The sequence below is a fragment of the Bombina bombina genome, chromosome 10, assembly GCF_027579735.1.
Source record: "Bombina bombina isolate aBomBom1 chromosome 10, aBomBom1.pri, whole genome shotgun sequence".
NCBI classification, from domain to species: domain Eukaryota; kingdom Metazoa; phylum Chordata; class Amphibia; order Anura; family Bombinatoridae; genus Bombina; species Bombina bombina.
Window position 1 is genome coordinate 150,133,516 of NC_069508.1, and position 26,820 is coordinate 150,160,335.

Genomic DNA, 26,820 nt, shown 5'->3' on the forward strand with positions numbered 1-26,820 from the left:
CAGGTGCATATGTAGAGAGGGATCTCTTAAAGGATTTTAGGCTTGGGGAAGGTTTGAAAGTGTGCGGGAGGTCGTTACATAATTGTGGTGCTCTGTAGGAAAAGGAGGATCAAGCTGCTTTCTTTTTGTATGGAGGCAGACTAAATAATGTGCTGGTACTGGATCAGAGGTTATGGGAGGTGGGAACAGCCGGGGAGAGCATTCTGCTCAGGTAGGGTGGGAGCTTCCCAGAAAAGCTCTTAAACACAAGGCTGGAAAGATGGAGGGTGCGTCTGGATTCCAGCGACAGCCAGTTTAGTTCTTTTAGCATGTCACAATGGTGGGTCCTGTAGTTACATTATAGCACAAAGCGGCAGAACGAGTTATACAATGTATTGCATTTATTAAGGTGAGTTTGCAGTGCAGGTGCATATACTACATCCCCGTAATCCATGATCGGCATCAGCATTTGCTGTACAATCTTTTCCTTTACTGTAGGGCTGAGGCAGGATTTGTTTCTGTACAGGGCACCTAGTTTTTAGATGCAAGTTTTTCTATGTGGAGCCCAAAAGATAGATTGGGGTCTAACAACATACCCAAGTATTTGAAAGAGTGGACTGCGGTCAGTGTGGAATTTGATTTTGTTTTGATGCGTAGATGGGAATTTTGTAGTTTGTGTAATTTAGATGCTGTTCCAAAGATCATTGTGACAGTTTTGTCAGTGTTTAGGAAGAGTTTGTTTTTTGAGATCCACTTTTCTACCTCTGTGAACTGGTCTTGGAGCACTGCCTCAAGCTGCGGCAGATCGGATTTGCTTGCATAGATTTCCGTGTTGTCTGCGTACATGTGAACAGTTGAGGATTTTCAGACATTTGGCAGATCATTTATAAATAATGTGAATAGTAAAGGGCTGAGAATGGAACCTTGGGGAACACCACACGTGACTGGGAGAGGGAGGGAGTCGCTGTCAGAAATGGAGACATACTGTGATCGATTCGATACATATGATCGAAACCAGGTTAGCGGGCGATCACCAATACCTGAGTTTTTTAGTTTGAGCAGTAGTATGTCGTGGTCTACTGTGTCAAAGGCCTTTGCAAAATCAAGGAAAATAGCTCCAGTTAGGTCTCCTTGTTCCATGCCAGTTTGGATGTTGTTGCAAACTTTTAGGAGTGCAGGAATAGTGGAGTAGTTCGGGCGAAAACCTGATTGATCAGGGGTCAGATAGTTAGATTGTTGGTAATACTCACATAGTTGCGTATGGAAGCACTTTTCTAAGATTTTTGACAATACTGGGAGCAATGATATTGGGCGATAATTAGAAACCAAGGTTATCTCACCACTTTTATGGATAGGCACTACTCTTGCAGTCTTCCAAAGTTTGGGTATGTAAGCAGACACCAAGGATTCGTTAATTAGGGTTGTGACAGGTTAAGCAATCAGGTCCAGACTGGTTTTTCATTTTTAGATCGATGGGTACAGGTCTAAAATTAAACTTCTCTATATTGGGCCTTTAGAGTGGCATGATCTCCATTTGTAGTTTCAGGAATGTGTAATTTATTTGTTTGTCAATCAGGGTGGTGGAGCATCCAATAAAATAATTGTTTGGTTGTCCACTTTGACAGTGGAGGGTTCGGAGTGGATTGGTGGAGTGTGTACTGGGTGCTAGCTGATGATTGGTGGCTGCACATATGCATCTTCCCATTGGTTCAGCTAGCTTCAAGTAGTGCAGTGCTGCTCCTTCAACAATGGATACTAAGAGAGCAAAGCTAATTTAACAATATAAGTAAAAGGGAAAGTTGTTCAAAAGCATATGCGCTATCTTGAATCACAAAATAAACATTTTATGGTTTTCATTCCATTAATATTAAAACATGTTTTTTTAAGTATATCCTTGTGTTACAATAATGTCATTTGTAAACTCAGAATTTGTATATAGGTAGGTTACATCGTTTCAGTTTAATCAAGGTTTGTGGTAAGGACAGAAATATAATCTTTAATGTGAAAATCGATTCCAGTCTGCTCTAGATTGTCCTAAATGCGTCTCCTCAAACTCCCACCACACAGTCCTTATATCACTCCTGATTACTTCAGGGTTACAACTTCACCGCTTGTATGCACAGCTCTGTACGAACCGCAGCATACCTACGTACACACTTGCCTCTGTCACACAGAAACCAGCTACACTCCCACCCTGATCTATAAATCCACACGAATCTAGAATACTTCCACTTGCACCTCCCACAACTTCTATTGAATACTTCCACTCCCACTCTGGGCCGCTCTCACTCCATAGTGAATCCTAAGTGCACCTCCCTTTCTCTGTGTGCACCTCCCCGTACACATGCACACGCCCCACTTACCCCTCCCCTCTCTCACTCTGAACCTTCCCACTACTTCCCTTTGCACCGCCCCTATCTCTGGCCTCCTTATCAGTCTGCGCTGTACTATGCAGCCCGTTCTGCACAGACAGTTCCTGTTATTTGTTCATTCTCGTTGCCTCTCACCGCTTGCTGATGCCCAGCCCGCCTCCTCGTATTATAAGCCCCTTGCCTGCTCCTCCTCCCCGCACCCTCACTCCCCCAGCAGCCAGCTTCCCCCTCCCTACTCCCCCGGGCAGATCCTCCCCACTCCCACCTCCTCCTGCAAGCCATGGCGGAAGTTCTCAGACGTCAGCATGCTAGGGTTAAAGGAGAAGCCGCCCCAAGGCCCCCAGCACACAGGGATGAGGGTTTGGGGACGGCGGCCGAAACGATGACCGTGTTCATCAAGCTTTTGGCCGCGGCTTTTTACGGGGTCAGTTCGTTTTTTATCGTAGTGGTGAACAAGAGCGTGCTGACCAACCACAGGTAGCGGACTGCGGGCTGGCAACTTGGGGCAAAGTTCAGTCTGGGGGGAGCGAGGGGGAAGAGAACTGCCTGCGATTGGGATGCTGATGCTGTTAGTGGGATGCAGACAGAAAGGGTTAATACCTGGTGTTTAAGGGACATTTATCTGCTCGTCTGAATTCTCCTTATTTGCCTCTGTCCTGGGAGCTTTCACCTCTGTGCATAGTTTTTACAACTAATATAGTAACAGTAGTTTGTGTCCAAGCTGCTGGCATCTTTACTGAGGCGTCTGCTGTACATAAAGGATAAGCTGCTGTTATGTTGTGCTGTGAGCTGACACATTGCTATATTTGTTATAACTGCTGCAGTGCTGTTTATACAACGTATCATTCATTCTTTAGCGGCTAGTGCCAAAGTGAGAGCACGTTCATGTCTGCAGTTTGCCAGCATCTCCTACTAGAATAATGATACCGTTGTGTATGGCATGGGAGAGGAGCACTGCACCAGTGTGTGTGTATGTGTATATCTCTTAAATCCTTAATGCATATAAACAATGAGAACTTTATTAGTTGGTGTGTATATATGTGTGTGTATATATATATATATATATGTGTGTGTGTCTATCTTAAATCCTTAATGCATATAAACAATGAGAACTTTATTAGTTGGTGTGTATATATGTGTGTGTGTGTATATATATATATATATATATATATATATGTATGTGTGTGTGTGTCTATCTTAAATCCTTAATGCATATAAACAATGAGAACTTTATTAGTTTGTGTGTATGTATGTGTGTGTATATTTGTATATATGTGTGTGTATATATGTATGTGTGTATATATGTATGTATATATATATATATATATATATATACTACATTTTTATTAAAACTTAATATAGGGATAGTCTAGAGATACAGTGCTAGCAAGTTTGTCATGAGTGTCACCGTGGGCACTTTCTCTGCACTACTTCCTTATAAGTTTAACTTTAGACATTATTATAAGCTTTTATGATCCTGAATGATATTCAGTTCATCTTTCCAGTGATTCTGTTGTCTTATCAGTATTATCTTTTTGGTCACTTTAATAGATTCTTAAAAAAACATTGCTGCATAGTTTCACAGGTAAATTTAATGAAATATTAATATACATTAAATATTAAGTTAGCAGGTTTGGTCGTTCAAATTATAACCTGGGTGTGACTTTACTTACACCCTCACTCCGGTTTAGAAAATACTTTTCTGTATTTTAAATTAAAACTTCTGTTTTCAGTCTGACAAAATGTTCCTTAAAGTGTTTTTTTTGTTTTTTTTTTGTTTTTTTTTTAACTTAAAAATGTCTCTAAGTTTCTGTTTTTATCAAAAAAACTATTGTTCAAACATATTGTGCATTTGCTTGTAAAATATTTAAACACATTCATTTCCCTTAGCAGAAATGTTTTTGTAACCAATATTTTTATCTTTACACATCACTTCAGTTTATTAACTAATTTCATTACACATGTACAGATTATTATAAAACCCTTTCTTAAAAAATATAAATACAAAATAGTTGTGTGCACTTTTGTTTTTAAACAACAAATAGTTAAACTGTGAAATTTAGTTGGAGCAGTTTTTGCTTTTAAAGATTAAAAAAATAAAAACCTTTGAAACTTCTAAAAATATATGGTCCTGTTTGAGGTTTGCTGTGTAACCTTACTCCTAATTGACATCTGTAAATACTGGCAGTGGAATTCCTGGACCAAATAACTCTATACTCGTGTTACAACTGAACTGATCTCTGAATAACTAGTACGGTTTTTTTTTTTTTGTCTTTTTACTGGAAAGCATTTGCACTGATTTTACATCAAAGGGCAACCCCTGAAGGCATTAGAGACCATAATTATTTGTCATTCTGCTCCTCTTGCAGGTTCCCCTCCTCACTATGTGTTGGACTTGGTCAGGTACGTAGCAGTGTGTTTTTATTTTTTTTATTTATATTTTTGACCAACAAAGGACAAAAATATACGAAATACACAAAATTGTCATAAAAAAAAAGTAATTCAATAACAAATTACACTATATAGTTCAGATAAACATGACTATCATATCAATGTGTATCCAGATTAACGTAGGGGAAAAGTCCTGTATCAACATTATTGGGGTAACAAAAACTAAAATAAATAGTAGAGCTTCTAATTATACTGACATTTTTGTGTCTCAGGCCTTTTGAGGCTTTTAAAGGGTTGGCTGGTTTAGGCCTTTATATTTCATCACCTTGGGTTGAATGCTGTCGTTGTTCCCTGCAGATGCTGGCCACAGTGCTTGTTCTTTGGGTTGGAAAGGCACTCAAGGTGGTTCACTACCCAGACTTTGACAGGCACATACCTCGAAAGGTAAGTCTTAATCTGATACGTAATATTCTGCATATTGATCTTACATAATACCTACCTCATGTTAATAACAATGCATGCAGTCATAGGATGCAAAGACATTTAACCTGGATTTTTTTTTTATTCAGTGGCAAAATATGTATTAGTTCTATTCTAGAGCTATGTACATATTTGTGTATTGTGTTACTGCGCTAAATTTTCTGTACTTACACTGTTAAGTTAGTCCTCCACCCCCTAAACATTTGTTATTGAATATTGTTTGGTTTAAAAAAAAAAAGTCAAAGGATATTTTTTTCTTCAAGCTCTAGATTTTTTTTGAGGAATTCTCAAGATTTTCTATGAAATGCAAGCCAACATTTTCTTTCCTAATTCTCAGAGCATACAATTTTAAACCAGTTTCCAGTTGACTTCTCTGATCTAATTTGCTTTGTTCTCTTATCTTTTCTTGAAAAGCATACATAGGCTCAGTAGCTAAGAGCTAGCTGCTGATTTGTGGCTGCACATATATTACTCCTGTCATTGGATGTGTTCAGCTAGCGCCCAGTAATGCGTTGCTTATCCTTCATTAAAGGATATAAAGAGAATGAAACACATTTAGTAATAGAAGTAAATTGGAAAGTTATTGAAAAATGTATGCCTTATCTGAATCCTAAAAGAAAGAATTGGTGTTTAATGTCCCTTTAAGATTTCATAACTTGTCAGAAACTGCTCTACAGCTAAAGGGATAACCTAAATTCTTTAAAGTGAAGGTAAACTTTGGTGAATGAAAGCCCGTTTTTTAAAAATACTATTAAAAACAGGGGCACTTTCATTCATTAAAGTTTACAAAGCAGCCGTTTTGATTAAAAACTTACCTTAGTTTTTTTTCACAGCCAGAGCAGCTTCCCCCCCTCCTGGAAATTCTCTCTTCACACGTCAGCAATGACTAATCCGGCTTCCTCCAATCACAGCATAGCCTCAGGCAATGACTGGGGGGGAAAGCCGTGATTGGAGGAAGCCGGATTAGTCATTGCTGACGTATGAAGAGAGAATTTCCAGGAGGGGGAAGTTTACCTTTACTTTAATGCACAATAAAAATTGTAGTTTAAAGGAGCATGTAATACATTCTAATTACAAGAATAAGATATAAGTTAAAACTGTTGTGTGAACATTTTCTGAATACACGGAAGGGACCTAAAACTCCCAAAAAATATCTTTCAGTAATAAAGCATACAATTTTAAGTAACCTTTTCAATGCACTTTTTATCAAATTAATTTCATTCTCTTGGTATCCTTTGAAAGCACATCAATGTACTAACAATAGTGCATTGCTGCTCCTGAGCATACCTAGGTATGCGTTTCAAGAAAGCATGAGAATGAAGCATTATTATTATTATTATTATTTTTTTTTTTTTTTTGTGGGGGGGGTAATCAAATTTAGTTTGTTCTTTGCATCCTTTAATGAAAAGCATACCAAGGTAGGCTCATAAGCAGTAATGCACTAATTGGTGGCTACAAATGTCTCTTGTAATTGGCTCACCTGATGTGTCTAGCTCCTAGTAGTTCATTGCTGTTCTGAAGGAACAAATTAAGAATAGAAGGAAACATTTTTTCTCTCTCCTGCATTTTCTATCTGAATCCTTAAATAGGTTTTTGGGTTTCATTGACCTTTTTTAAATGTTTGCGTTAACTTCAGTGATTTTAAAATTCCTTTAGTTAAAAACAAATACATGCTTGTGCACACCTCCATTTTTTTTTTTTTTCTGCATATCACTTGCATAGTAAACTCTAACTGGTTTTCAAACCTGTTCTCAGGCCTCTCTAACAGGCCAGATTTTGAGGATATCTGAACTGAAGCACAGGTGAAATAAGCTGATTAGTAAACATGGTAATCCTGAAAATCTGGGCTGTTGGGGAGGCCTGCGTATAGGTTTGAAACCCAGTGCTGTATAAGGACCCAGCAATCCATTTGTCCCCAGTATGCCTCCTCTGTATTGTCTTTATCATATCCCTGTAACACTCAGAATCTGTTATGATCTGATATTTATTTATTTTTTTCTCATCCACAATCCGCCTGGTCTATGGAACAAGCTAGTCCATAATTGAAAAGCTAGGCTTTTCTTTTTGCACAGCTGAATTTGTAAAGTTTTTATCAAATTTGCTTCCTTCTCTTCTTTGTTGAAGAGCTATCTAGATAGGTAATGTGTGCATGACAGGAAATCATGCTGCCATCTAGTATTCTTGCTAATGTATGACAATGTTGGAAAAACTGCTGCCATATAGTACGGCAGACACGTGCACACTCATGAACTTACCTTCCTGACTTTAAACAAAGGATAGCAAGAAAACAAAGAATTTGATAAAAGTAAATTAGAAAGTTCAAAAATTGCACTGAATCATGAAAAAATTTGTTGTATGTATTTCCGTTTTAAAGAGGATCTTAGAACTTCTGTACCTTTTTCAAGCGTCTCCAATTTTGAATATAAAATTTACTGTAACTGAGTCTTTATGAAAGTAATTGCATTTTTTTTCTCCCTGTTCATTTTAGACTTTTCCACTACCTCTGCTGTATTTTGGGAATCAAATTTCAGGATTGTTCAGCACAAAGAAGCTCAAGTATGTGTGATTTTTATTTATTTTATTTTTCTTTAAATAACCCACATGCATTAAAGGGATTTTTTTTGTTAAAGGGATACTAAACCCAAATTTACAGCTTAGGAGGCAGCCCATTTTAGGTTCAGCACCCTGGATACTGCTTGCTTTAATTGATGGCTACATTTAGCAAACCAATAAGCAAGTATAACCCAGGTTCTCAACCAAAAAGGGCCGTTTTTTAAAGGGACACAGAATCCACATTTTTTCTTTCATGATTCAGATAGAGCATGCAACTTTCTAATTTACTCCTATTATCAAACTTTCTTCATTCTCTTGGTATCTATTTGAAATGCAAAAATGTAAGTTTAGATGCCGGCTCCTTTTTTGGTGAACAACCTTGGTTCTTGCTGATTGCCAATCAGCAAGTGTTTTCCAGGGTTCTGAACCAAAAAATAGCTTAGATGCTTTTTTTCAAATACAGATAGCAAGAGAATGAATAAAATTTGATAAAAGGAGTAAATTAGAAAGTTGCTTAAAATTGCATGCTCTATCTGAATCGCGAAAGAAAAAAATTGGGTTCAGTGTCCCTTTAAGCTTTACATTCCTGCTTTTTTAATTAAAGATAGCAAGAGAACGCAAACAAATTAATAGTTGTAAATTAGAAAGTTGGTTAAAATTGAATGCTCTATCTAAATCATTAAAGAAAACATGGGGATTTTAGTGTCCCTTTATTGTTGATCCTGCAGGGGTACTTAAAGGACCAGTCAACACAGTAGATTTGCATAATCAATAAATGCAAGATAACGAGACAATGCAATAGCACTTAGTCTGAACTTCAAATGAGTAGAAGATTTTTTTTTTTCTGACCATTTTAAGGTGTCTTTTTTCCACTCTCCCTGTACCATGTGACAGCCATCAGCCAATAACAAATGCATACACGTACCATGTGACAGCCATCAGCCATTCACAAATGCATACACACTTATTCTTGCACATGCTCAGTAGGAGCTGGTGACTCAAAAAGTTTAAATATAAAAAGACTGTGTACGTTTTGTTAATGGAAGTGTCAGTGAGCTGGGACACTGAGATCCCAGTCTGTTTGATTTAGCACAATTGGGTGCTGCTCCACTTGTGAGTACCTTTTTGATAACCTAACAAATCTTTCACCAACTGTATTACACCAGGAGGCGCCTTTGTCTTTTTGTGATTTTTTTTTTTTTTTTCACAGAGAAAACTTGCTCTATCTGAATAATGAAAGTTTAATTTTGATTGAGTGTCCCTTTAATTACTAGGAGCTGACATTTTTGTATCCAAGCATATTCCTTTATAATTTTAACCACAAGCAAGTTTTGCAGTATTGCATATTACCGTCCGCTAAGAACAGGCACATCGGTATAAAATACAATGGAGGCGCCGTTCTTTTACAAGTGTGCGTGCACACAATGCCTATGAGCGTTTGTTAGGAGCTGCATCTTTTTTTAAATTAAACCTAAATAAATAAAAAGTGAAACGGCTGTATTACAGTACATGATCTTTAGACAACCTAAGGTGCATATGTCAGTTTAATTATTGAAACAGACACTTTACTTAACAAGTGGTGATCCAGTGTACACAGTTATTTTATGAATGTTACTTCAGGGTTAAACAACTCAGAGTAGTTACATTCAGCTTGCTTGTGTTTTACTTTAAAGGCCAGCGCAGTTAGGACGGCATGGAACATCCTAACATCGGGAAGGGGTTCATTTCTGATGCGTCTATATAGTTTGGAAACAAGCTTCCATGGTAGCTAAGATTTAAAGGAACATTGTACTGTAAATATTATTCTGCTTTAATATGCTCCCATTTATGTGTTTAAATGCTGAAGAATATTAAATAGTTATGGATTACTCCTTTACCTTTATTTTGTCATTTATTAGCTTATTTTGCTAATTAAAACCACCTATACAGTGGGGGATGGAAGAGAGGTAATACAATCTTCCTTTTCAGTTGTTTTCTCTTACTATTGGCCATTGTGTATCGAGGATTATAATAAAAGTAGTGTACTATAAAAATGTTCTCCTTTTTGGAGGAACACTAAAGTCAAAATAATTTTTGATTCAGATAGAGCATGTCAATTTAAAAAACTTTCCAATTCACTTCAATTATCAGAATGTGCACAATCTTTTTATATGCAACAGCTCCGACTGAGCATGTGCAAGAATTCACACCTTATACGTATATACATTTTGTGATTTGCTAATGGTCACATGATTCAAGGGTTAGGAAATTGAATTAACTTTTTGAAATTTGTCAAACATCTACTATTCATTTGAAATTCAGACTAAGTGCTTTTGCATCGCATTAATCATTTTTTGGTTATGCAATTCTACCGTATTTACTAGCCCCAAGGCTGAACATAGTGATCTGAGATGTCATCGCAGAAAATGCAGTCTGTCTGCAGAAAGACAGAACCCATGCAGGAACGGTTAGACTTAGTGCTTTAACTTTGTAGCTCTACTCTTCAAACAGAGCTGTGTTCTGGCTGCACTGTTTAAGTGTTCCAGTGCATCAAGAGAAAAGTGCTGTTTGAAGTTAACATACAAATATGCAGTAACACTGTAAAGCAGCAGTGCATTAATTAACTGGCTTTTTTTCAAACACTCCCCTAGCCTTTCCCAGTCTGCAAAGCTTTTTGTTCTGAATGTAAGACGTTCTTATCAGGATTGCACCTTTTTATTACTACATTTCTATGTTAGACCAAGAGGAAGGGAAACAAATGTATTCAAGAGACATTTTTTAATTTTGTTTGTCTGCAGCTAATTTGCAATGACATTTTCAATTACTGCACTATATCATAAAACATTTAAAAATGGTTTTATTCTTTAGTTAACCAACACATTGCAATTGAACTGGTGCTTTAGTGTAACTGCCTAAGTTAAAATTGAATTTTATTTAAAAATGGCCTGCATAAATTTTTTTGCTAAAAAATCTTATTGCAGAAAGTGAGAAAAAATTCTCCCTCTAAGTTGTTCCGAGTGATCCATTTTAACTGGTAGAATGTATTACATTGTTTACAGCGGCTCCTTTACCTCTTACTTTTGCATTTGAAATAGTTGCTTTTGCCAGTGGTATCCCCACATATACTGGAAATGTTAATACTTGTCTATAACCTAGACAGCAGAAGAAATTGTTTTCAGTGGGATGTAGGAAAGAAAAGTAATGTTAATTTTCAATTGTTCAAAGTATTGGGCTTATATATACAGAGATATGAAAGCGTGTGTGTATATATAGATAGTGCAGTTTCCCTGCAAGCGTAGTCCATTTTAATGGGTTGGGGTATCAAAGAGCAGAACCAGCTGTTTCATATACAAAAGAGCATTTTTTTTTCATACATTTTATACTCTGCTACTGATATAATAAGTCATTGGATACACATTAAGGGGGAACCAGTTTTACAGTACACTGTCCCTTTAATGTATAGATAGCAGCCCTCCTAATTTTAGCTATTTCTGCAGGCTCAGGTCATTTAAATGGACATGCTCTTAAAAACAATAATTGATGCTTCAATATGCAAAAAATGCAATTTCATATACATATATTTCATATACTCAGCCTGCTGTAACAAGTCACTGGTAAAACATTTAAAGAGAACAGTTTTACAGTTCAATGTCCCATTAAACTTTCAAATGTGCCTCTTTGTATTCTTTGCTGAAACTTTTCGCTTATGGGGCATATTGTGGTAGGCTCAGGAATGTGCACGTCTTGAGCGCTGTTCGTATAACATCGTTGCAAACCCTGCAGCCATTTTAATTCTCAAGACTCATGCTTACTCCTGAGCCCACCTTAGTAAGCTGTTTCTGAAAGGTGTTCAGTTTTTTTTTTTTCTTGGTATAATTTTTGTTTGTTTTGTTAATGCATACAGCATTATCACAATAATTTGTATATCACATTAAGTAATGTCAGGTATACAATGGGAACAAATAACATTGGATATTGAAAAGAATACACAGAATATTTATCATATGAATAACATAAAAGGATTGACATTTAGAGACCTCTCAAATGACACAAGAGGCCACTTCTTGGACCTCTAAAAATAGAAGGAAATTTTCAAGCTACAGGTGGTCATTTAAGCCTTAGGAGACCACTCTTGGGTCTCATACCAAACCTTTGGTTTCTGTTTTTGTGTTTTGTTTTGATAATGAAAACATAAATGTTACCGTCACATGTCAATTTCAAATAATAACAGTAGGAATATAATTGTAACTATGGGTATATGAATTAGAATATATACTGAAAACATGGAGTAATAGAACTTAAAGGGACACTCAAGTCAAAATTAAACTATCATTATTCACATACAGCATGCAATTTTAAACAACTTTGCAATTTACTTTCATTAAAGGACCAGTAAACACAGTAGATTTGCATAATTAACTGCATGATAACAAGACAATGCCGTAGCACTTAGTCTGAACTTCACACGAGCAGTAGATTTTTTTTTTTTTTTCTAACAAATTTCAGTTATGTATATTTCCACTCCCCCTGTACCATGTGACAGCCATCAGCCAATCACAAATGCTTATATGTATATGCTGTGAATTCTTGCACATGCTCAGTAGGAGCTGGTGACTCAAAGTGTAAATATAAAATACTGCATCATTTTTTTTTTTTTTAATAAAAGTAAATTGGAAAGTTGTTTAAAAGGACATGCTGTATCTGAATTATGAACGTTTAATTTGACCTGAGTGTCCCTTTAACAAAATGCACAGTCTTTTTTTATATTTACTTTTTGAGTCACCAGCTCTTACTGGCTATGTGCAAGAATAAACATATATGCATTTGTGATCGGCTGATGGCTGTCGCATGGTACAGGGGGAGTGGAAATACACAACTCTTAATTGTTAGAAAAAAAAATCTACTACTCATTTGAAGTTCAGACTAAGTGCTATTGCATTGTATTGTTATCTTGCATTTGTTGATTATACAAATCTTCAGTGTTTACTGGTCCTTTAATCAAGAGCCACCTTTATGTTAAATGTGTTACCTCCAAAGAATGGCTGTGCGCTATAATCTGTTCTATGTAACATAGAAGGTGATAAGACCACAGTATAAATGATTATCTGAAAGAGAACCTTTCGGGATACTGTTTGTTTGTTTTTAGCTTTTCTGTATAAGCACTATCAAAAAGGATGGGGATATTTTCACTTAAATGTTATACAACAACTTAGAGTTACAGTAAAAAGGGAGTATTATCTATAATAAATCGCTGTCTTAGTTGGAGAAATTTTCATATAAGTCAGGCTGTCGGCAGCCGAGACAGACTAACTCTTATCTAGGCAGCAGGGTAGTTAATAGTACTAGACACTTAAATATCAGTGACAAGGAACTAAGTAGATGCTAACATCAATTAACTTGCTTAGTTCTAGATAAGTGTTAACAGCAAGTAAGCTTAAGGGGACAGTCAAGTCCAAAATAAACTCTCATTTTTCAAATAGGGCATGTAATTTTAAACAACTTTCCAATTTACTTTTATCAGCAATTTTGCTTTGTTCTATTGGTATTCTAGTTGAAAGCAAACCTAGGAAGGCTCATATGATAATTTCTAAGCCCTTGAAGGCCGCCTCTATTTTATTTACTTTTCACCGCAGGGGAGAGCAAGCTCATGTAGGCCATATAGATAGCATTGTGATCACGCCCGTGGCTAGTGGCAGACACTGCACTAATTGGCTAAAATGCAAGTCAATAGATAATAACTAAGTCATGTGATTAGGGGCGGTCAGAAGATGCTTAGATACAAGTTAGTCACAGAAGTAAAAAGTGTATTAATATAACAGTGTTGGTTTTGCAAAACTGGGGAATGGGTAATAAAGGGATTATCTATCTTTTTAAACAACAAAAATTCTGGTGTTGACTGTCCCTTTAAGGGTCGGCATTTGTGTCATATCTGTAACCCCACATGGTATCCCATTCCATTGCAAGGTGATATGCAATATGTACAGAGCAATAACACAGGGTGAAGTGCACTCTCTCGATTTTGTGTCACGCCAAATATAATTTATATAATGTTTGTCATGGTATTAAGTATATGTTAGGGAAAAAGATGAGAAACGAGCACTAAAATTCAAAAACCTTGAAGCATATACCAACGTTTAAAATGGCATTTTAAATAAACCATATAGCCGAGAAATACCTCGGACTTCAGACTTAAAAGGCATCCATTAGAGCAGTGTTTTTCAACCAGTGTGCCGTGGCACACTAGTGTGCCTTGAGAGATCCTCAGGTGTGCCACGGCAGACTGACAACAGTGTGACATATTTTTTAAACTTTGCTTGTTTTTTACTCCCAGTGCAGGGGTAGTTTGTAGGAGGCATGGCATCACAGCACAATACATACAGTATGTGTGTGTTTGTGTGTATGTGTATATATATATATATGCTGTATTAGGCTACAATGTGTGATTTTTTTTTTTTAAATTTTGGGATGGTGGTGTGCCACGGGATTTTTTAATGTAAAAAAGTGTGCCACGGCAAAAAAAAGGTTAAAAATCACTGCATTAGAGGTTTCAATGGGCAACAAGTCTGTATGTTTAGTATATCTGAGTCTTTGAAAGATCTAAACTAACAGAACCTTAAGCAAACTCCACAAATGGTGACATGCGTAGGAGTCCAACAGGTAAACAGGACCGCTATAGTTCATTAGATACCTATTTTAGCGCCACAAAATGTCGAGTGGTCGATTGGGTAAATGAACAGGGGCATCCACTTTTCGGAGCGGCACATCCTTGAGTCTCATATGGCAGACCCAAGATTGTAGTCTGGAGATTGCGGACTGTAACACAATTTAGGATCTCAATCTCTCCCGAATGGTAAGCAAGAGCCCCGCTTCGCCAGGTGTTGCTGTGGGTCTCCATGCTTCGAAAGGGGGTCCTGGCCAAGACCATCTCGTATGTGTCAACTACATCAGTCTGGGCACAGCTCGATCCATATATATCGCTACAGAGGACAGCCGGACACCTAGGATCTCCCTGCATCTTTCTCCGTAGGAAATACATGAGCTTTAACTTCCACGTGCAAGCTAATAGCCTCTCCGTCCTCTGAGCTGGTCACCTTTCTCCCGGTCAATTGTGAGACTGCAAGGGGTGTCGAGGGTAAGTCTCTGTCTCCCTCTCTTAGACCAACTCAGATTGAAAGCAGGTTGTGATAAGCCAACCAAGCCTTTGAAAGTCTTCTAGTAGCTGAATAATTGGTGCTTTTGTTTTTTGCATGTTTGATGCCATGTTGATTTAAATTGCGGACTAGTGGCAGAACTTTGTAGAGAATTTTAAGTGTTAGAGTGGCTCTCTTTACAAGTTAGGCTCTTGACAGGAACAAGACGGTTGTACAGCATAAAAAGCTGTTCTACCTTACCATTCCAGTTCTTTAGGGCTGAGGAATTAAATAGTGATATCAAACTGATCAGCATGAAGAGCAAGATCCAAATGTTGCAAGCAGGCATGGATGACTAATCTCTTGGCCGATAAGCAGCAGATTTATCGGGCCCTCTACTCAGCCTCTGAAAGAAGCGACTCATGGCCGCCGGCTGGAAGCGTCCCCTTTCTTGGTATATTTTTTTTTATTGAAACTTAACATTTTTAATCATAGAAGTAAATTGGGAAGACATCTGTTTAATTGTAATTTCAATTTGAAACCTGAATTTTTTTTTTTTTTAATTTTTTTTTTCCATTTTGACTTGTGTCCCTTTTATAAAAATTGCCACAATTCAGTGGGGTTGATCAGAATGTTTTTAGAAAAAACAAATTATCTACAAAACTCTCCATAGACTATAATGGTGTCTTTCAGTTGATAATCGCTATCCTTTTAAACTTATCTAATGATGATTTTATCTGCTCTGTATTCACTAGTTCTATGTTCTGTGCAGCTGATTCAATAAAGCTCTCACATCTGTCCCACCTATAGTGAATCAGCTGCATAGAATAACATAATTGGCAAAGACACCTCTTAACGTTTTTCAATGTGGTAATACAAACCCCACCACTAAGAAGTAGCACATAATAGAAATAAGTTATTTAAAGGGACAGTCAACCATAGAATTGTTATTGTTTTAAAAGATAGATAATCCCTTTATTACTCATTCCCCAGTTTTGCATAACCAACACAGTTATATTAATGTACTTTTTACCTTTGTGATTACCTTGTATCTAGGAACCTTCTTCCAGCCCCCTGATCACATGACTGTGACTGTTTATTATCTATTGTCTTAAATTTAGCATTGTATTGTGCTAGATCTTAAATAACCCCCTGTGCTTGAACACAGTGTTATCTATATGGCACACGTGTACTTTGTCTCTTTGTGTTGAAAAGAGATTTAAAAAGCCTGTGATAAGAGGCAGCCCTCAAAGGCTTAGAAATCAGCATATGAGCCTACCTATGTTTAGTTTAAACTAAGAATACCAAGAGAAAAAAGCTAATTTGATGATAAAAGTAAATTGGAAAGTCAATTAAAATTAAAAGTCCTATCTGAATAATGAAAGTTTAATTTATACTTAACTGTCCCTTTTAAATGGATTTTACCTTTTTTACTTTATTTTTTAAACTTCTTTTGAGTAGTGTCCATTACTTCCTATTTACTGCCCTACAACGAGGAAGCTGTGGTCTGTACAGGAAGCTTATCTAGCATGTCATAAAACTGAGTTAGGTTATCTAGTCTATTCACTTAATACTAAACCGAGTCAGATATGCTCATGCTAAGAACTGCCAGAATAACAAAAGTTTCAAAAATGTCCCCACTCTTCTCTCCCTGAGGGCTTATACTGAGATTTAAGTGCTCATTTTGCAAGAAAATAATTAAGCTGTTTTGTGTTTAAACAATCTATTTCTTTTTAGGTTTACTTTGATCGAACATATTTGTTTTTACCAAATGAGCTGTTTAATATCCTTTTTAAATACAGTAGAATTGCATAGCAAACAAGTGCATAATAAGAAAATGACAAAAGCGTGTTTTTAAATGGGCAGTTTTTTTTTTTTTGTGACAAATTTCAAAACATACTTCCATTTGCCAGCCCCTTGTATCATGTGACAGCCATCAGCCAATCACTCATATATACATTTAGACCAGGGGTTTTCAAAGTCTTAGATGGTATGGTGGGTCTCCCCTCTGATGAAATTTACAAGGCACTCCCCAATAATAGTTTTATTTTTCTCTTTAAAGAATATTTTAATTTAATATTTAGTTTTAATTTGGGTAATTTACATCCGATCCAGGGTTCACACACGGCTCACGAAATGATTCTGCTTGACCAAAGTGTTTCAATTTACTGTTACTTCTGTTTTAAATTCAAATTACTGATCAAGACAATAAACACAATTCAGTCGGTCAATTTGACCTCAGTACCTTTCTTCTACCTACATTCCGCTCTTGGCCTTATTCCACCGTGACATTGGCAAAACGGAACAGTTTTTGCCAACAATGACACTTGCAAAGTCAGCTGCTGCTTGTGGTTCCCATAGAATAGTGCAGTGTCTGCTCCTGCACCTCCCCTTATATGCCCTAGTGCCCTCTGGGGAGGGAGGCAGCCGCACACTTTGAAAACCACTGTTTAGACAAAGCTGGTGCCTCAGAAAGAGTGTGTATAAAAATACTGGGTACCGGTAGTGAAGTAAACTGAAAGCTTCTTAAAACTGGATTTTCTTTCTACTACAATTTTTCATGGAATAGGTTTTTTTTTTTTTTAATTTTAAGTCTGATCATGGTTAATATTTTTAGCTTGTCCAAGAGCTATGCTGGCAAACATGCAGTGGGCTGTATATTTGTAAACCAACATTCTAGAGTTTACATTTATAGTAACAATGAATATAGATACAATTAAACTAATCGTCCAAAAAGTTTTTTGTTAAGGACTGAGGGCTGTGTAAATATTTAGGTGACCTTAAAGGGACACTGAACCCAAATTTTTTTTCTTTTGTGATTCAGATAGAGCATGCAATTTTAAGAAACTTTCTAATTTATTCCTATTATCAAAATGTCTTCATTCTCTTGGTATCTTTATTTGAAATGTAAGAATGTAAGTTTTGCTGGCCCATTTTTGGTGAACAAACTGGGTTGTTCTTGCTGATTGGTGGATAAATTCACCTACCATTAAACAAGTGCTTTCCATGGTTCTGAACAAAAAAAAAATAGCTTAGATGCCTTTTTCAAATAAAGAAAGCAAGGGAATGAAGAAAAATTTAATAGGAGTAAATTAGAAAGTTGCTTAAAATTGCTGCTATATCTGAATTCCGAAATAAAAAATTTGGGTTCAGTGTCCCTTAAAATAGGACAGCCCTGTGTAAACATCACACACATTGAATATACTGCAATGCTGTATTTATTATTATTATTATTATTATTATTATTATTATTCATTTATAAAGCGCCAACAGATTCCGCAGCGCTGTCCATGGGTACAAAGATAAAAGTACGGTACAATACAATATAAAAGACACCAAAGTTTAACAAAACAAATACAGGGGGAATTGAGGGCCCTGTTCCCGTGGGAACTTACAATCTAGATGGTAGGAGGGTGAGAAACAGGAGGTGGGGACTGCAAAGGTGAGAATGATGTTAGTGTGGAGTTAGATGGGGCAGCAGTTAGGAAGGTAGAATTCATTTTTTACCGATTTAGAGATAGGCTTCCATGAACAGAAAGGTATTTAGGGAGCATTTAAAGGGGGAAAGTCTAAAAGCTCTGGGAAGTGCATTCCAGATGGTTGGTGCTGCACGAGAGAAGTCCTGTAGCCTGGCATGGGAGGAGGTGATGGTAGACGATGCAAGGAGCAGGTCATTGTTGGATCTTAGGGGGCGGGCTGGAGTATATTTCTTGATGAGTGAGGACTGGTAGGGGGGGGGGCTACGTTGGTAAGGGCTTTGTAGATCAGGATGAGAATTTTGAATTTAATGCTGCTGTGGATGGGTAGCCAGTGAAGGGACTCGCAGAGAGGTGCAGCAGATACAGAGCGTCGGGAGAGGTGGATTAGCCTAGCAGAGGCATTTAGGATGGATTGAAGAGGGGAGAGGCGGGAGAGAGGGAGGCCAGTTAGTAGGTTATTACAGTAGTATAAATATATTCATCCTTTTTTCTTAACTTCCTTCTACAGTTTGCACATTATGTAATTTATGTCATGTATAATGAAATAATCCAAACCTGAAAATGTCTACAAACATTTTTTTTTCCTAGCAATTCATAATTTATTTAAAAAAATTGTGATTTTGAAACTTGCAGAAAAGCCATGTCTACATACAAAATTAATGTTTTAAAAACTTTTTAAACTGTCACTTCATAGTAGTAGTAATTGGCAAAACTTCTTTAAAACCCTGGAGGCTATAACTATTATCTTCCTTTTTTAAAGGGGCGTACATGTCAACTTGAAACTTTAATGATTCAAAGAGCATGCTATTTAAGAGACATTTTATTTCTGTTATCAAATGTAGTTAATTCTCTTGTATACTTTGTTGAAAAGCATACCTAGATAGTCACAGGAGCCAGCAATGCATTACTGGTAGCCAACTCTTGTCACCGGCTCATCAGATGTGTTTAGCTAGGTCCCAGTACTGATTTGAAACTTTAACTATATATTTAACCCCTGCATTTTCTTTTTTATATTTTAATTCCCCTTTAGTTGTGTCCAGTTAGGGCTTTTTGTAAATGAGTGTGCCTAAACTATGTGATTGCTTAGAACAGTAGATATTTTGAATGTTATAATAAATTGCTGTTCATTTTTATATTTTTAATTTCCTGGGCTTGCAGATTTTCCCTGTATCGTGCTCCTTTTTGTAATTGTCCTATGTACTGTTTGAAAATAATTGAGGAGCCAGGTAAATGGCTGGTTCCTAAGTAACTGTTGCACAACATTGCACGTGCCTTTGAGCACGTCAGGTTTACCTAGTTTTTTTATAAGTAAACAGGAGAAGACTGTTAAGGTGCTTTAGTCTTTACTGTTCCTGTTTTTCAACCTCCAACATTGATCCCACATGAATCATGTTTGATTACCTGAATCACCAGTTTTATGGTTTCCTTGGATTTTATCTCAGAAAGTTATGTACTTTAATAATTTTGCCAATTTCATATAATTTAGCTCCAAAAATAGTGGAATTCCTAACTCTGACCTTAAAATGCAACTCTGCTACATATCTGTCCCTAATTGGCTTTAAATTATGCAAAATATTGCTGACTTCCCAAGTCTAGCTCTGCTACATATTTGTCCCTAATTGGCTTTAAATGATAAATGCAAAACAATGCACTTGTATGCAAACTAAAGCCCAGATTGGCTCCTCTAAAGCAAGTGGTGGTGTGGTTTGCTTATTGAAGAGAAATTGCAGCAATCAATTTGTTTTAAAAAAAGTTTACACTTGGCTGATGTAATCACAAGACACTTGTGTTGCTATAAATTATAAGGTGTTTCCTGTCCCTTTTAATTATGCATTGCAAATACTGGAAAACCGTAACACCTACATCAGAAATACTTAAAGGGACATTAAACCCATATTTTTTCTTTCAAGATTTAGAAAGAACTTGCAATTTTAAACAACTTTCTAATTTACTTCTATTATCTAATATGCTTAATTCTCTTGATATCCTTTGCTTAAAAGGTATATCTAGATAGGCTCAGTAACTGCTGATTGGTGGCTGCACATAGATGCCCCGTGTGATTGGCTCACCCATGTGCATTGCTATTCCTTCAACAAAGGATATCTGAAAAATGAAACATTAGATAATAGAAGTAAATTGGAAAGTTGTTTAAAATTGTATTCTCTTTCCGAATCATGAAATATATTTTTGGGGTTTAATGTCCCTTTAAGATTAATCTAACTTATTCAATGTATGAGTCAGCATGTTGGGCGCTAGATAACAACAAAGATTCGGTACACAAAATTTTGTTTTATTGGATACTGAAAGGCAACACCGCCAATCCAGTCCTCCCGGTAAGGGCGACTTCTACGGGATAAAAGACCATTCAATACCACTTTAGCTCCTACAACCAAGCAGTTACTATATACAAATAGTAATAAAACCACATTAGCACATTTGTTACTTGTTTATACAAGTTTCTGTTATCCGTTTTGTATAGATTGCAATGATTTCCTTCCTAATAGTATCTCCGACACTGCTTGGATCTTTCGAGCAGTACCAGGAAGTCAACTTTCTGCCAACCCAGATTCAGACTATTAAAGACATTTCATAAACTTTGAATCAAAATAGTGTCTGGAATATTATTGGAATATTATTGTAATATCCAACTCCCTCTTGACGAGGTTCTCATTTCACTTTCCAGCTAAATGTTTGAAGGAAATACGTAATGTACAATTCGACTTGTTTGTATACAGTAATTTTATTGTTCATAAAATTCTTCTTAAAAGGACATACACATTTTTTTCTTTGCATAAATGTTTTGTAGATGTATTTATATAGCCCATAGTTTTTGTTTTTTTCAGTTTTTTAAAATGGATAGTTTGCTTATTTTTAAAGGGACACTCAGGTTAAATTACATTTTCATGATTCCGATACAGCATGTAATTTTAAACAACTTTCCAATTTACTTCCATTAAAAAAAAATGTGCACAGTCTTTTATATTTACAATTTGAGTCACCAGATCCTACTGAGCATGTGCAAGAATTCAGACTATACGTATATGCATTTGTGATTGGCTGATTGCTATCACATGGTACAAGGGGAGTGGAAATATACATAACTTTGAAATTTGTTATAAAAAAAAATCTACTACTCATTTAAAGTTCAGACTAAGTGCTATTGCATTGTCTTGTTATCTTGCATTTGTTGATTATGCAAATCTAATGTGTTGACTGGTCCTTTAAATAACATTGCTCTGATTTTCAGACTCCTAACCAAGCCCCAAAGTTTCAGAATACAACGTATACCTACTCCAGCTTGCTTCTGTTTGTGTAAAGGGTCTTTTTATATGCAGGGAGAGGGGGAGTGTTTGATTTTTCCCCACTTACAGAGGGTTGCTCCAGTAACATTTTAAACAGAGCTAAACTGGAAGCTTCTAAGTAAGTTTTTAAATGGTTTTATACTGTATTTTTATATCCGGATCTGTTCATATTATTCTTTATAATATTGTCTATTACATTATTATATGAAAATTGATGTATACTGTCTCTTTAATAAAAGATTTAAACCTAAATATGAATCCTATAAATAGTATTTATAAAAAAGTTTACCAACTATCTGAGTGGGGGAGGGGGTTGAATTCCACTGTGGGTTTTCATATGAAGTTATACTTTTTTTGTGTGAATTTGTACCTCCATCGCATTCAGGGGGATTTAATTTTGTGTTCAGGTTTGTTAAACATTTTTTTTTTTTTTAATAAAATCAAACTGATTTTGTTTTTATTTTGCAGCCTTCCAATGTTCACAGTTCTCAGACGGTTCTCAATATTGTTTACAATGATGGCTGAAGGAATGTTGCTCAAGTAAGATTTAAAAAAATGACCTCTCTATTTCTGTTTAAAGTGATATTAAAGGGACAGTTGACTCAGTCTCCCCTTTTAATTTGTCCCAATGATCCACTTTACCTGCTGGAGTGTATTAAATTGTTTAAAAGTATTTCCATTACCCTTATATTGGCATTTGAAATGGGTTATTTAGCCTGTGGTATTCCCACCCATCCTGAAAGTTTTTGGCCTCAAGGCAAAGCTGTGTGAACACAGCCAGTAGAAGAAATTACACTCCAAGTGGGGTATAAGAGATAAGGTAATACAATTTTAATTTTCCATTGTTCTCTCCAAGTATTGGTGATTGGTTTATGGACAGATATAAGATAAAGAAGCAGATATATGTACACTATTTTATAGTATACTGTCCCTTTTAAACCTACTGATAAAGGAACTGTAAAGTAAATTATTTTTTTTGGTTTTATGTCCTTTTAAATTCCCATATTAAATGTTCAATTTAACAAAATAAAATTATTTTGCTTAACTTTACTACTGGCTTTTTTTTTTTTTCTTTCCTCACTTCCCCTAGTGAAGAGGTTTGTGCTTACTACACAATGATTGCTTAGGTAATATTTGCATTGTGTCCTTATTGCCAGCCCTAGAGGAGATATGAAAAACATACCTAAGCTTTTCAAGAGGTACTTTAAATTGCAAAAACCTGCAAATTTAGCTAGAAAAATAGTTTTAAAGAGAAGCCAAATTTTAAAGGGACATTCCGGTCAAAATTTAAATGCACATAAATGAATTACATTTTTGAATAGAAACCTATTTACATTATAGTAAAATAGATCACTGTTTTAGTGTTAACATTTTTATGTGCATGTGAAGCATAGCTAGATATTCTCAGTGCACCTGCATTTTAAATACTGCAGCTGCTCATAGCACCAGTGGGGCTTTTATTATGTCAGCAATTAACAAATTGAGTCATTACCAGATGATACAAACACCTTAGGCTCTCTGAGCAAGTTCTGTGTTTGAAATACTGGTGCACTGTGCATACTTTACCTTTTAAAGCCGTTATGCTGTTCTATTCCGTCATAATTACACTGTGCTTTAAAGCCGTTATGACGGAATAGAACGTCATAGCTAACGGCTGTCCTGAAGCCTTTTGTGCTGACCAGGATTTGATTGCGGTCTGGAGGGCGTTCCTAGGGTTGTAGGGACGCCCCCCAGACGCGATCCAATAATTGGTTTCAATTTGTCTACATCGGAACAGTTGTTCCGATATAGTCACTTTAGCCCTGACACGAAAGGGTTAAAGTGAATGTAAACTTTCAGCAGTTAGTGCCCGGTTTTTAAAAATACTATTAAAAACAGAGTTTACATTGCACTGTATTTGTAGAAATACTTAACTTTTTACTTCTCCAAAGCCAGATCGCTGATCCCTCGCCTGCTTCTTCCTGCTGTACTTGCACAGCAATGATGAAACCGGCTCTGGGAGGGAAGCCAAGATTGGAGGAAGCCGGTTTCGTCATTTCTGACGTAAGTACAGAGGAACTGAGGCGGGGGATCGGCGATCCGGCTTTGGAGAAGTAAAAAGTTAAGTATTTCTACAAATACGGTGCAATGTAAACTTTCAATGAAAGTGCCCCTGTTTTTAATGGTATTTTTAAAAAAAAAAAACTGCAGTAATTGCTGAAAGTATACATTCACTTTAAATACATTATTGAAATGGCTTTAGCTTTTATTATAAGCATTTTTGCTTAAACATGTTTGTTACAAAAATGCTTCTATTCAAAACTGAAATGTATCCATGTGGATTCCAATTTTGGCTGGAATGTCCCTTTTTAAACTTTTGAAGTGTACAACTTAAAAAATTTTCTGAATACATTAGCACCTCACTTGCTGCAATTGTAGTTCAATGAACAAAAAATAGACTTGTTACTGGAGTAAACCAGGCTAGTCACTATTGTTAGTAAAGCTTGCATTGTTTTACAACATCTTCTCGCCTTTGCTAAGACTAATTGGATACGGGTATGTAGCAGGGCTAGGTTTATGAAGTCTTCAAAGTTCCCCTTCTCAGAATTGGGGAAAACCCTCACTTTTTTTCAGAGCTAAATTACAAAAAATATAGCAAAATAAATAAATATTGGGATTAAAAAAAATAAATTAAAATTAATTATATTTATTTAGAGAGATCTATCTCTATCAGGGTTGTGAGTGGGTTGCCAGCCCTACTGTAAATCTTTTCTAAATTTGATATAAACTTCAAGCCCACTATTTGAGCAGTTTACCAGTTATACATTATTGCAAACGCTGCTGCCATATAGTAACTGACGTGCACACTTCTGTGCCTACCCTTCAATGTATACCAAGAGAATTAAAGTGATTGTAAAGTTAATGAATTACTGCCCAGTATCTAAAAACTAACTTAAACAAGAGCATTTTAAGTCATTAAACTTTACAAGGATGCTTCTTCTTTTTTTTTTTTTTTTTTTTTTTTTTAAAATACTTACCATTTAGTTACGGTGAACATTCTGCTGATCCTCCACCCGCATCTTCTACTGTAGCATATCTAGGACGAATCCGGCTTCCTCCAATCGTTGCCTGCCACACGAACTAGACGCCAAAGGGGGCACGCAATGATTGGAGGAAGCCGGATTAGTCATAGATATGCTAAATACAGTAGATGTGGGCGGAGGATCGGCGGTTTGTTTACCGTAACAAAATCGTAAATATCTAAAGTCTTTCAAGTTTAATGACTTAAAGTGCCCCTGTTTTTTTAAGATATATATTTAGATGCTGGGCTTTAAATCATTATACTTTAAATTATTAAACCAAAAATTTGATGTGTAAACTGGAAAGTTTTCTTAAAACAGAATATTCTTTCTGAATCCTGAATGAGCTTGAGGTGAGCCTGAGACTTAAAGGGACACTGAATCCAATTTTTTTTCTCTTTTGCGATTCAGAGCATGAAATTTTAAGCAACTTTTAAATTTAATTTTTCTTCGTTCTCTTGCTATCTTTATTTGAAAAAGAAGGCATCTAAGTTTTGTTTTTTGGTTCAGACCTCTGGACAGCACTTTTTTATTGGTGGATCAATGTATCCACCAATCGGCAAGAACAACCCATTTTAACCAAAAATGGGCCGGCATCAACTTGCATTCTTGCATTTCAAATAAAGATACCAAGAGAATGAAGAAAATGTGATAATAGGAGTAAATTAGAAAGTTGCTTAAAATTTCATGCTCTATCAATCACGAAAGAGAAAACTTGGGTTCAGTGTCCCTTTAAAGGGACATTAAACCCAAATCTTTCTTTCTTTCATGATTCAGATAGAGAATGCAATTTTAAGCAAATTTCTAATTTACTCCTATTCTTCGTTTCCTTGATATCTTTATTTGATAAAGCAGGAATGTAAGCTGAGAAACCGTCCCATTTTGGTTCAGAACCCTGGGTAGCACTTGCTCCATTAGTGGCTACATTTTAGCCACCAATCGGCAAGCACTACCCAGGTGGTGAACCAATTTTAATTAAAATTTTCAAACTACTGGATGGACAAATATGAGCCCTTGAAACCATATTTACTCTGTCATAGTATGTGAAGGCAATTTTATTTCTTTCCTATTTGTAATTTCCTGTAAAGGTTGCTGTTCATTTGTACTTCCTATGCTCTATGTAATTTTTGTATTTTTGGTTGTTCTGTAACTACAAAATGCATACATGGGTTTTTAAATTTTATGATTAGTAATGTTTGTGTGTTTTTTTTTTTTTTTATTTATTTATATATACAACCCAAATGATTTCATTCATTTTAAATAACTTTCCAATATACATCTATCAAATTTTCTTAGTATCCTTTGTTGAAAAACAGGAAGGTAAGATTAGGAATGTGCACATGTCTGCAACACAATATGGCAGCAGCTTTGGAAGAATAGACACAACCCCTAAGCCTCTGTGTAAATTAGGCAGTAGCTTCCATAAAAACGGCAAAAAAGCCTACCCCTATCAAATCTTTCACTCGGCACATTAAAGTGAAATAGATTGATACCAGATTTAGCCGTTACTCAAGTTCTCACCGGCTCTCCTCGGCACTGGATAAACCTTGAAATAGTTGAGCTACCTCATTCCTGCTTACAGCAACTGGGCATAGAGCTCAGTTTCCTAAAACGAAAGGATCCCAACAGCCACACAGGGAACTTTAAGGTATAGCGTGTACTCACACAAACTTGAGCCGGTCACGTGACATCAATCGTAATCTTCAGCTGGTGCGGCCAGATCTTTACCTGGGGTGTATGAATATACAAGAGCCACTGGATTACTCTAAGAAGAAAGCCTGTTCCTCCACTCGCAAAAAGTACAAGAAAACAGACAAATCTTCTTAAGAGTAAATTATTGCAATTTTATTCAGACATCAAAATATCACCAGGTCTTGGAGTACAGCGCGTAACACAGCCGAAAGGCGTCAGGCGGTTTTTGCATCTCTGTATGATGATTTTGATGTCTGAATAAAATTGGAATAATTTACTCTTAAGAAGATTTGTCTTTTTTTTTTTTTTTTTTTTTTTTTTTTCTTGTGCTTTGCAAGAATGTTTTATTTTACACTAGATGGCAGCACTTTCCTGACACATAGTGCTCCAGACAAGTGCACGCT

At 36.2% G+C, this 26,820-nt stretch overlaps 1 protein-coding gene across 1 annotated transcript in view; it reads left to right on the forward strand.

Annotated features, from left to right (window-relative positions):
- Positions 1 to 2,628: 2,628 nt before the first annotated feature.
- Positions 2,629 to 26,820, forward strand: part of LOC128640926 (UDP-N-acetylglucosamine/UDP-glucose/GDP-mannose transporter-like) — a 153,398-nt gene continuing 129,206 nt past the window's right edge. Inside the window, exons 1-5 of the mRNA XM_053693386.1 lie at positions 2,629 to 2,828; positions 4,721 to 4,754; positions 5,100 to 5,186; positions 7,711 to 7,778; positions 22,134 to 22,205. Of these exons, the coding sequence (XP_053549361.1) occupies positions 2,632 to 2,828; positions 4,721 to 4,754; positions 5,100 to 5,186; positions 7,711 to 7,778; positions 22,134 to 22,205 (458 nt within the window). The 5' untranslated portion in view covers positions 2,629 to 2,631. The remainder of the gene's footprint in view (positions 2,829 to 4,720; positions 4,755 to 5,099; positions 5,187 to 7,710; positions 7,779 to 22,133; positions 22,206 to 26,820) is intronic.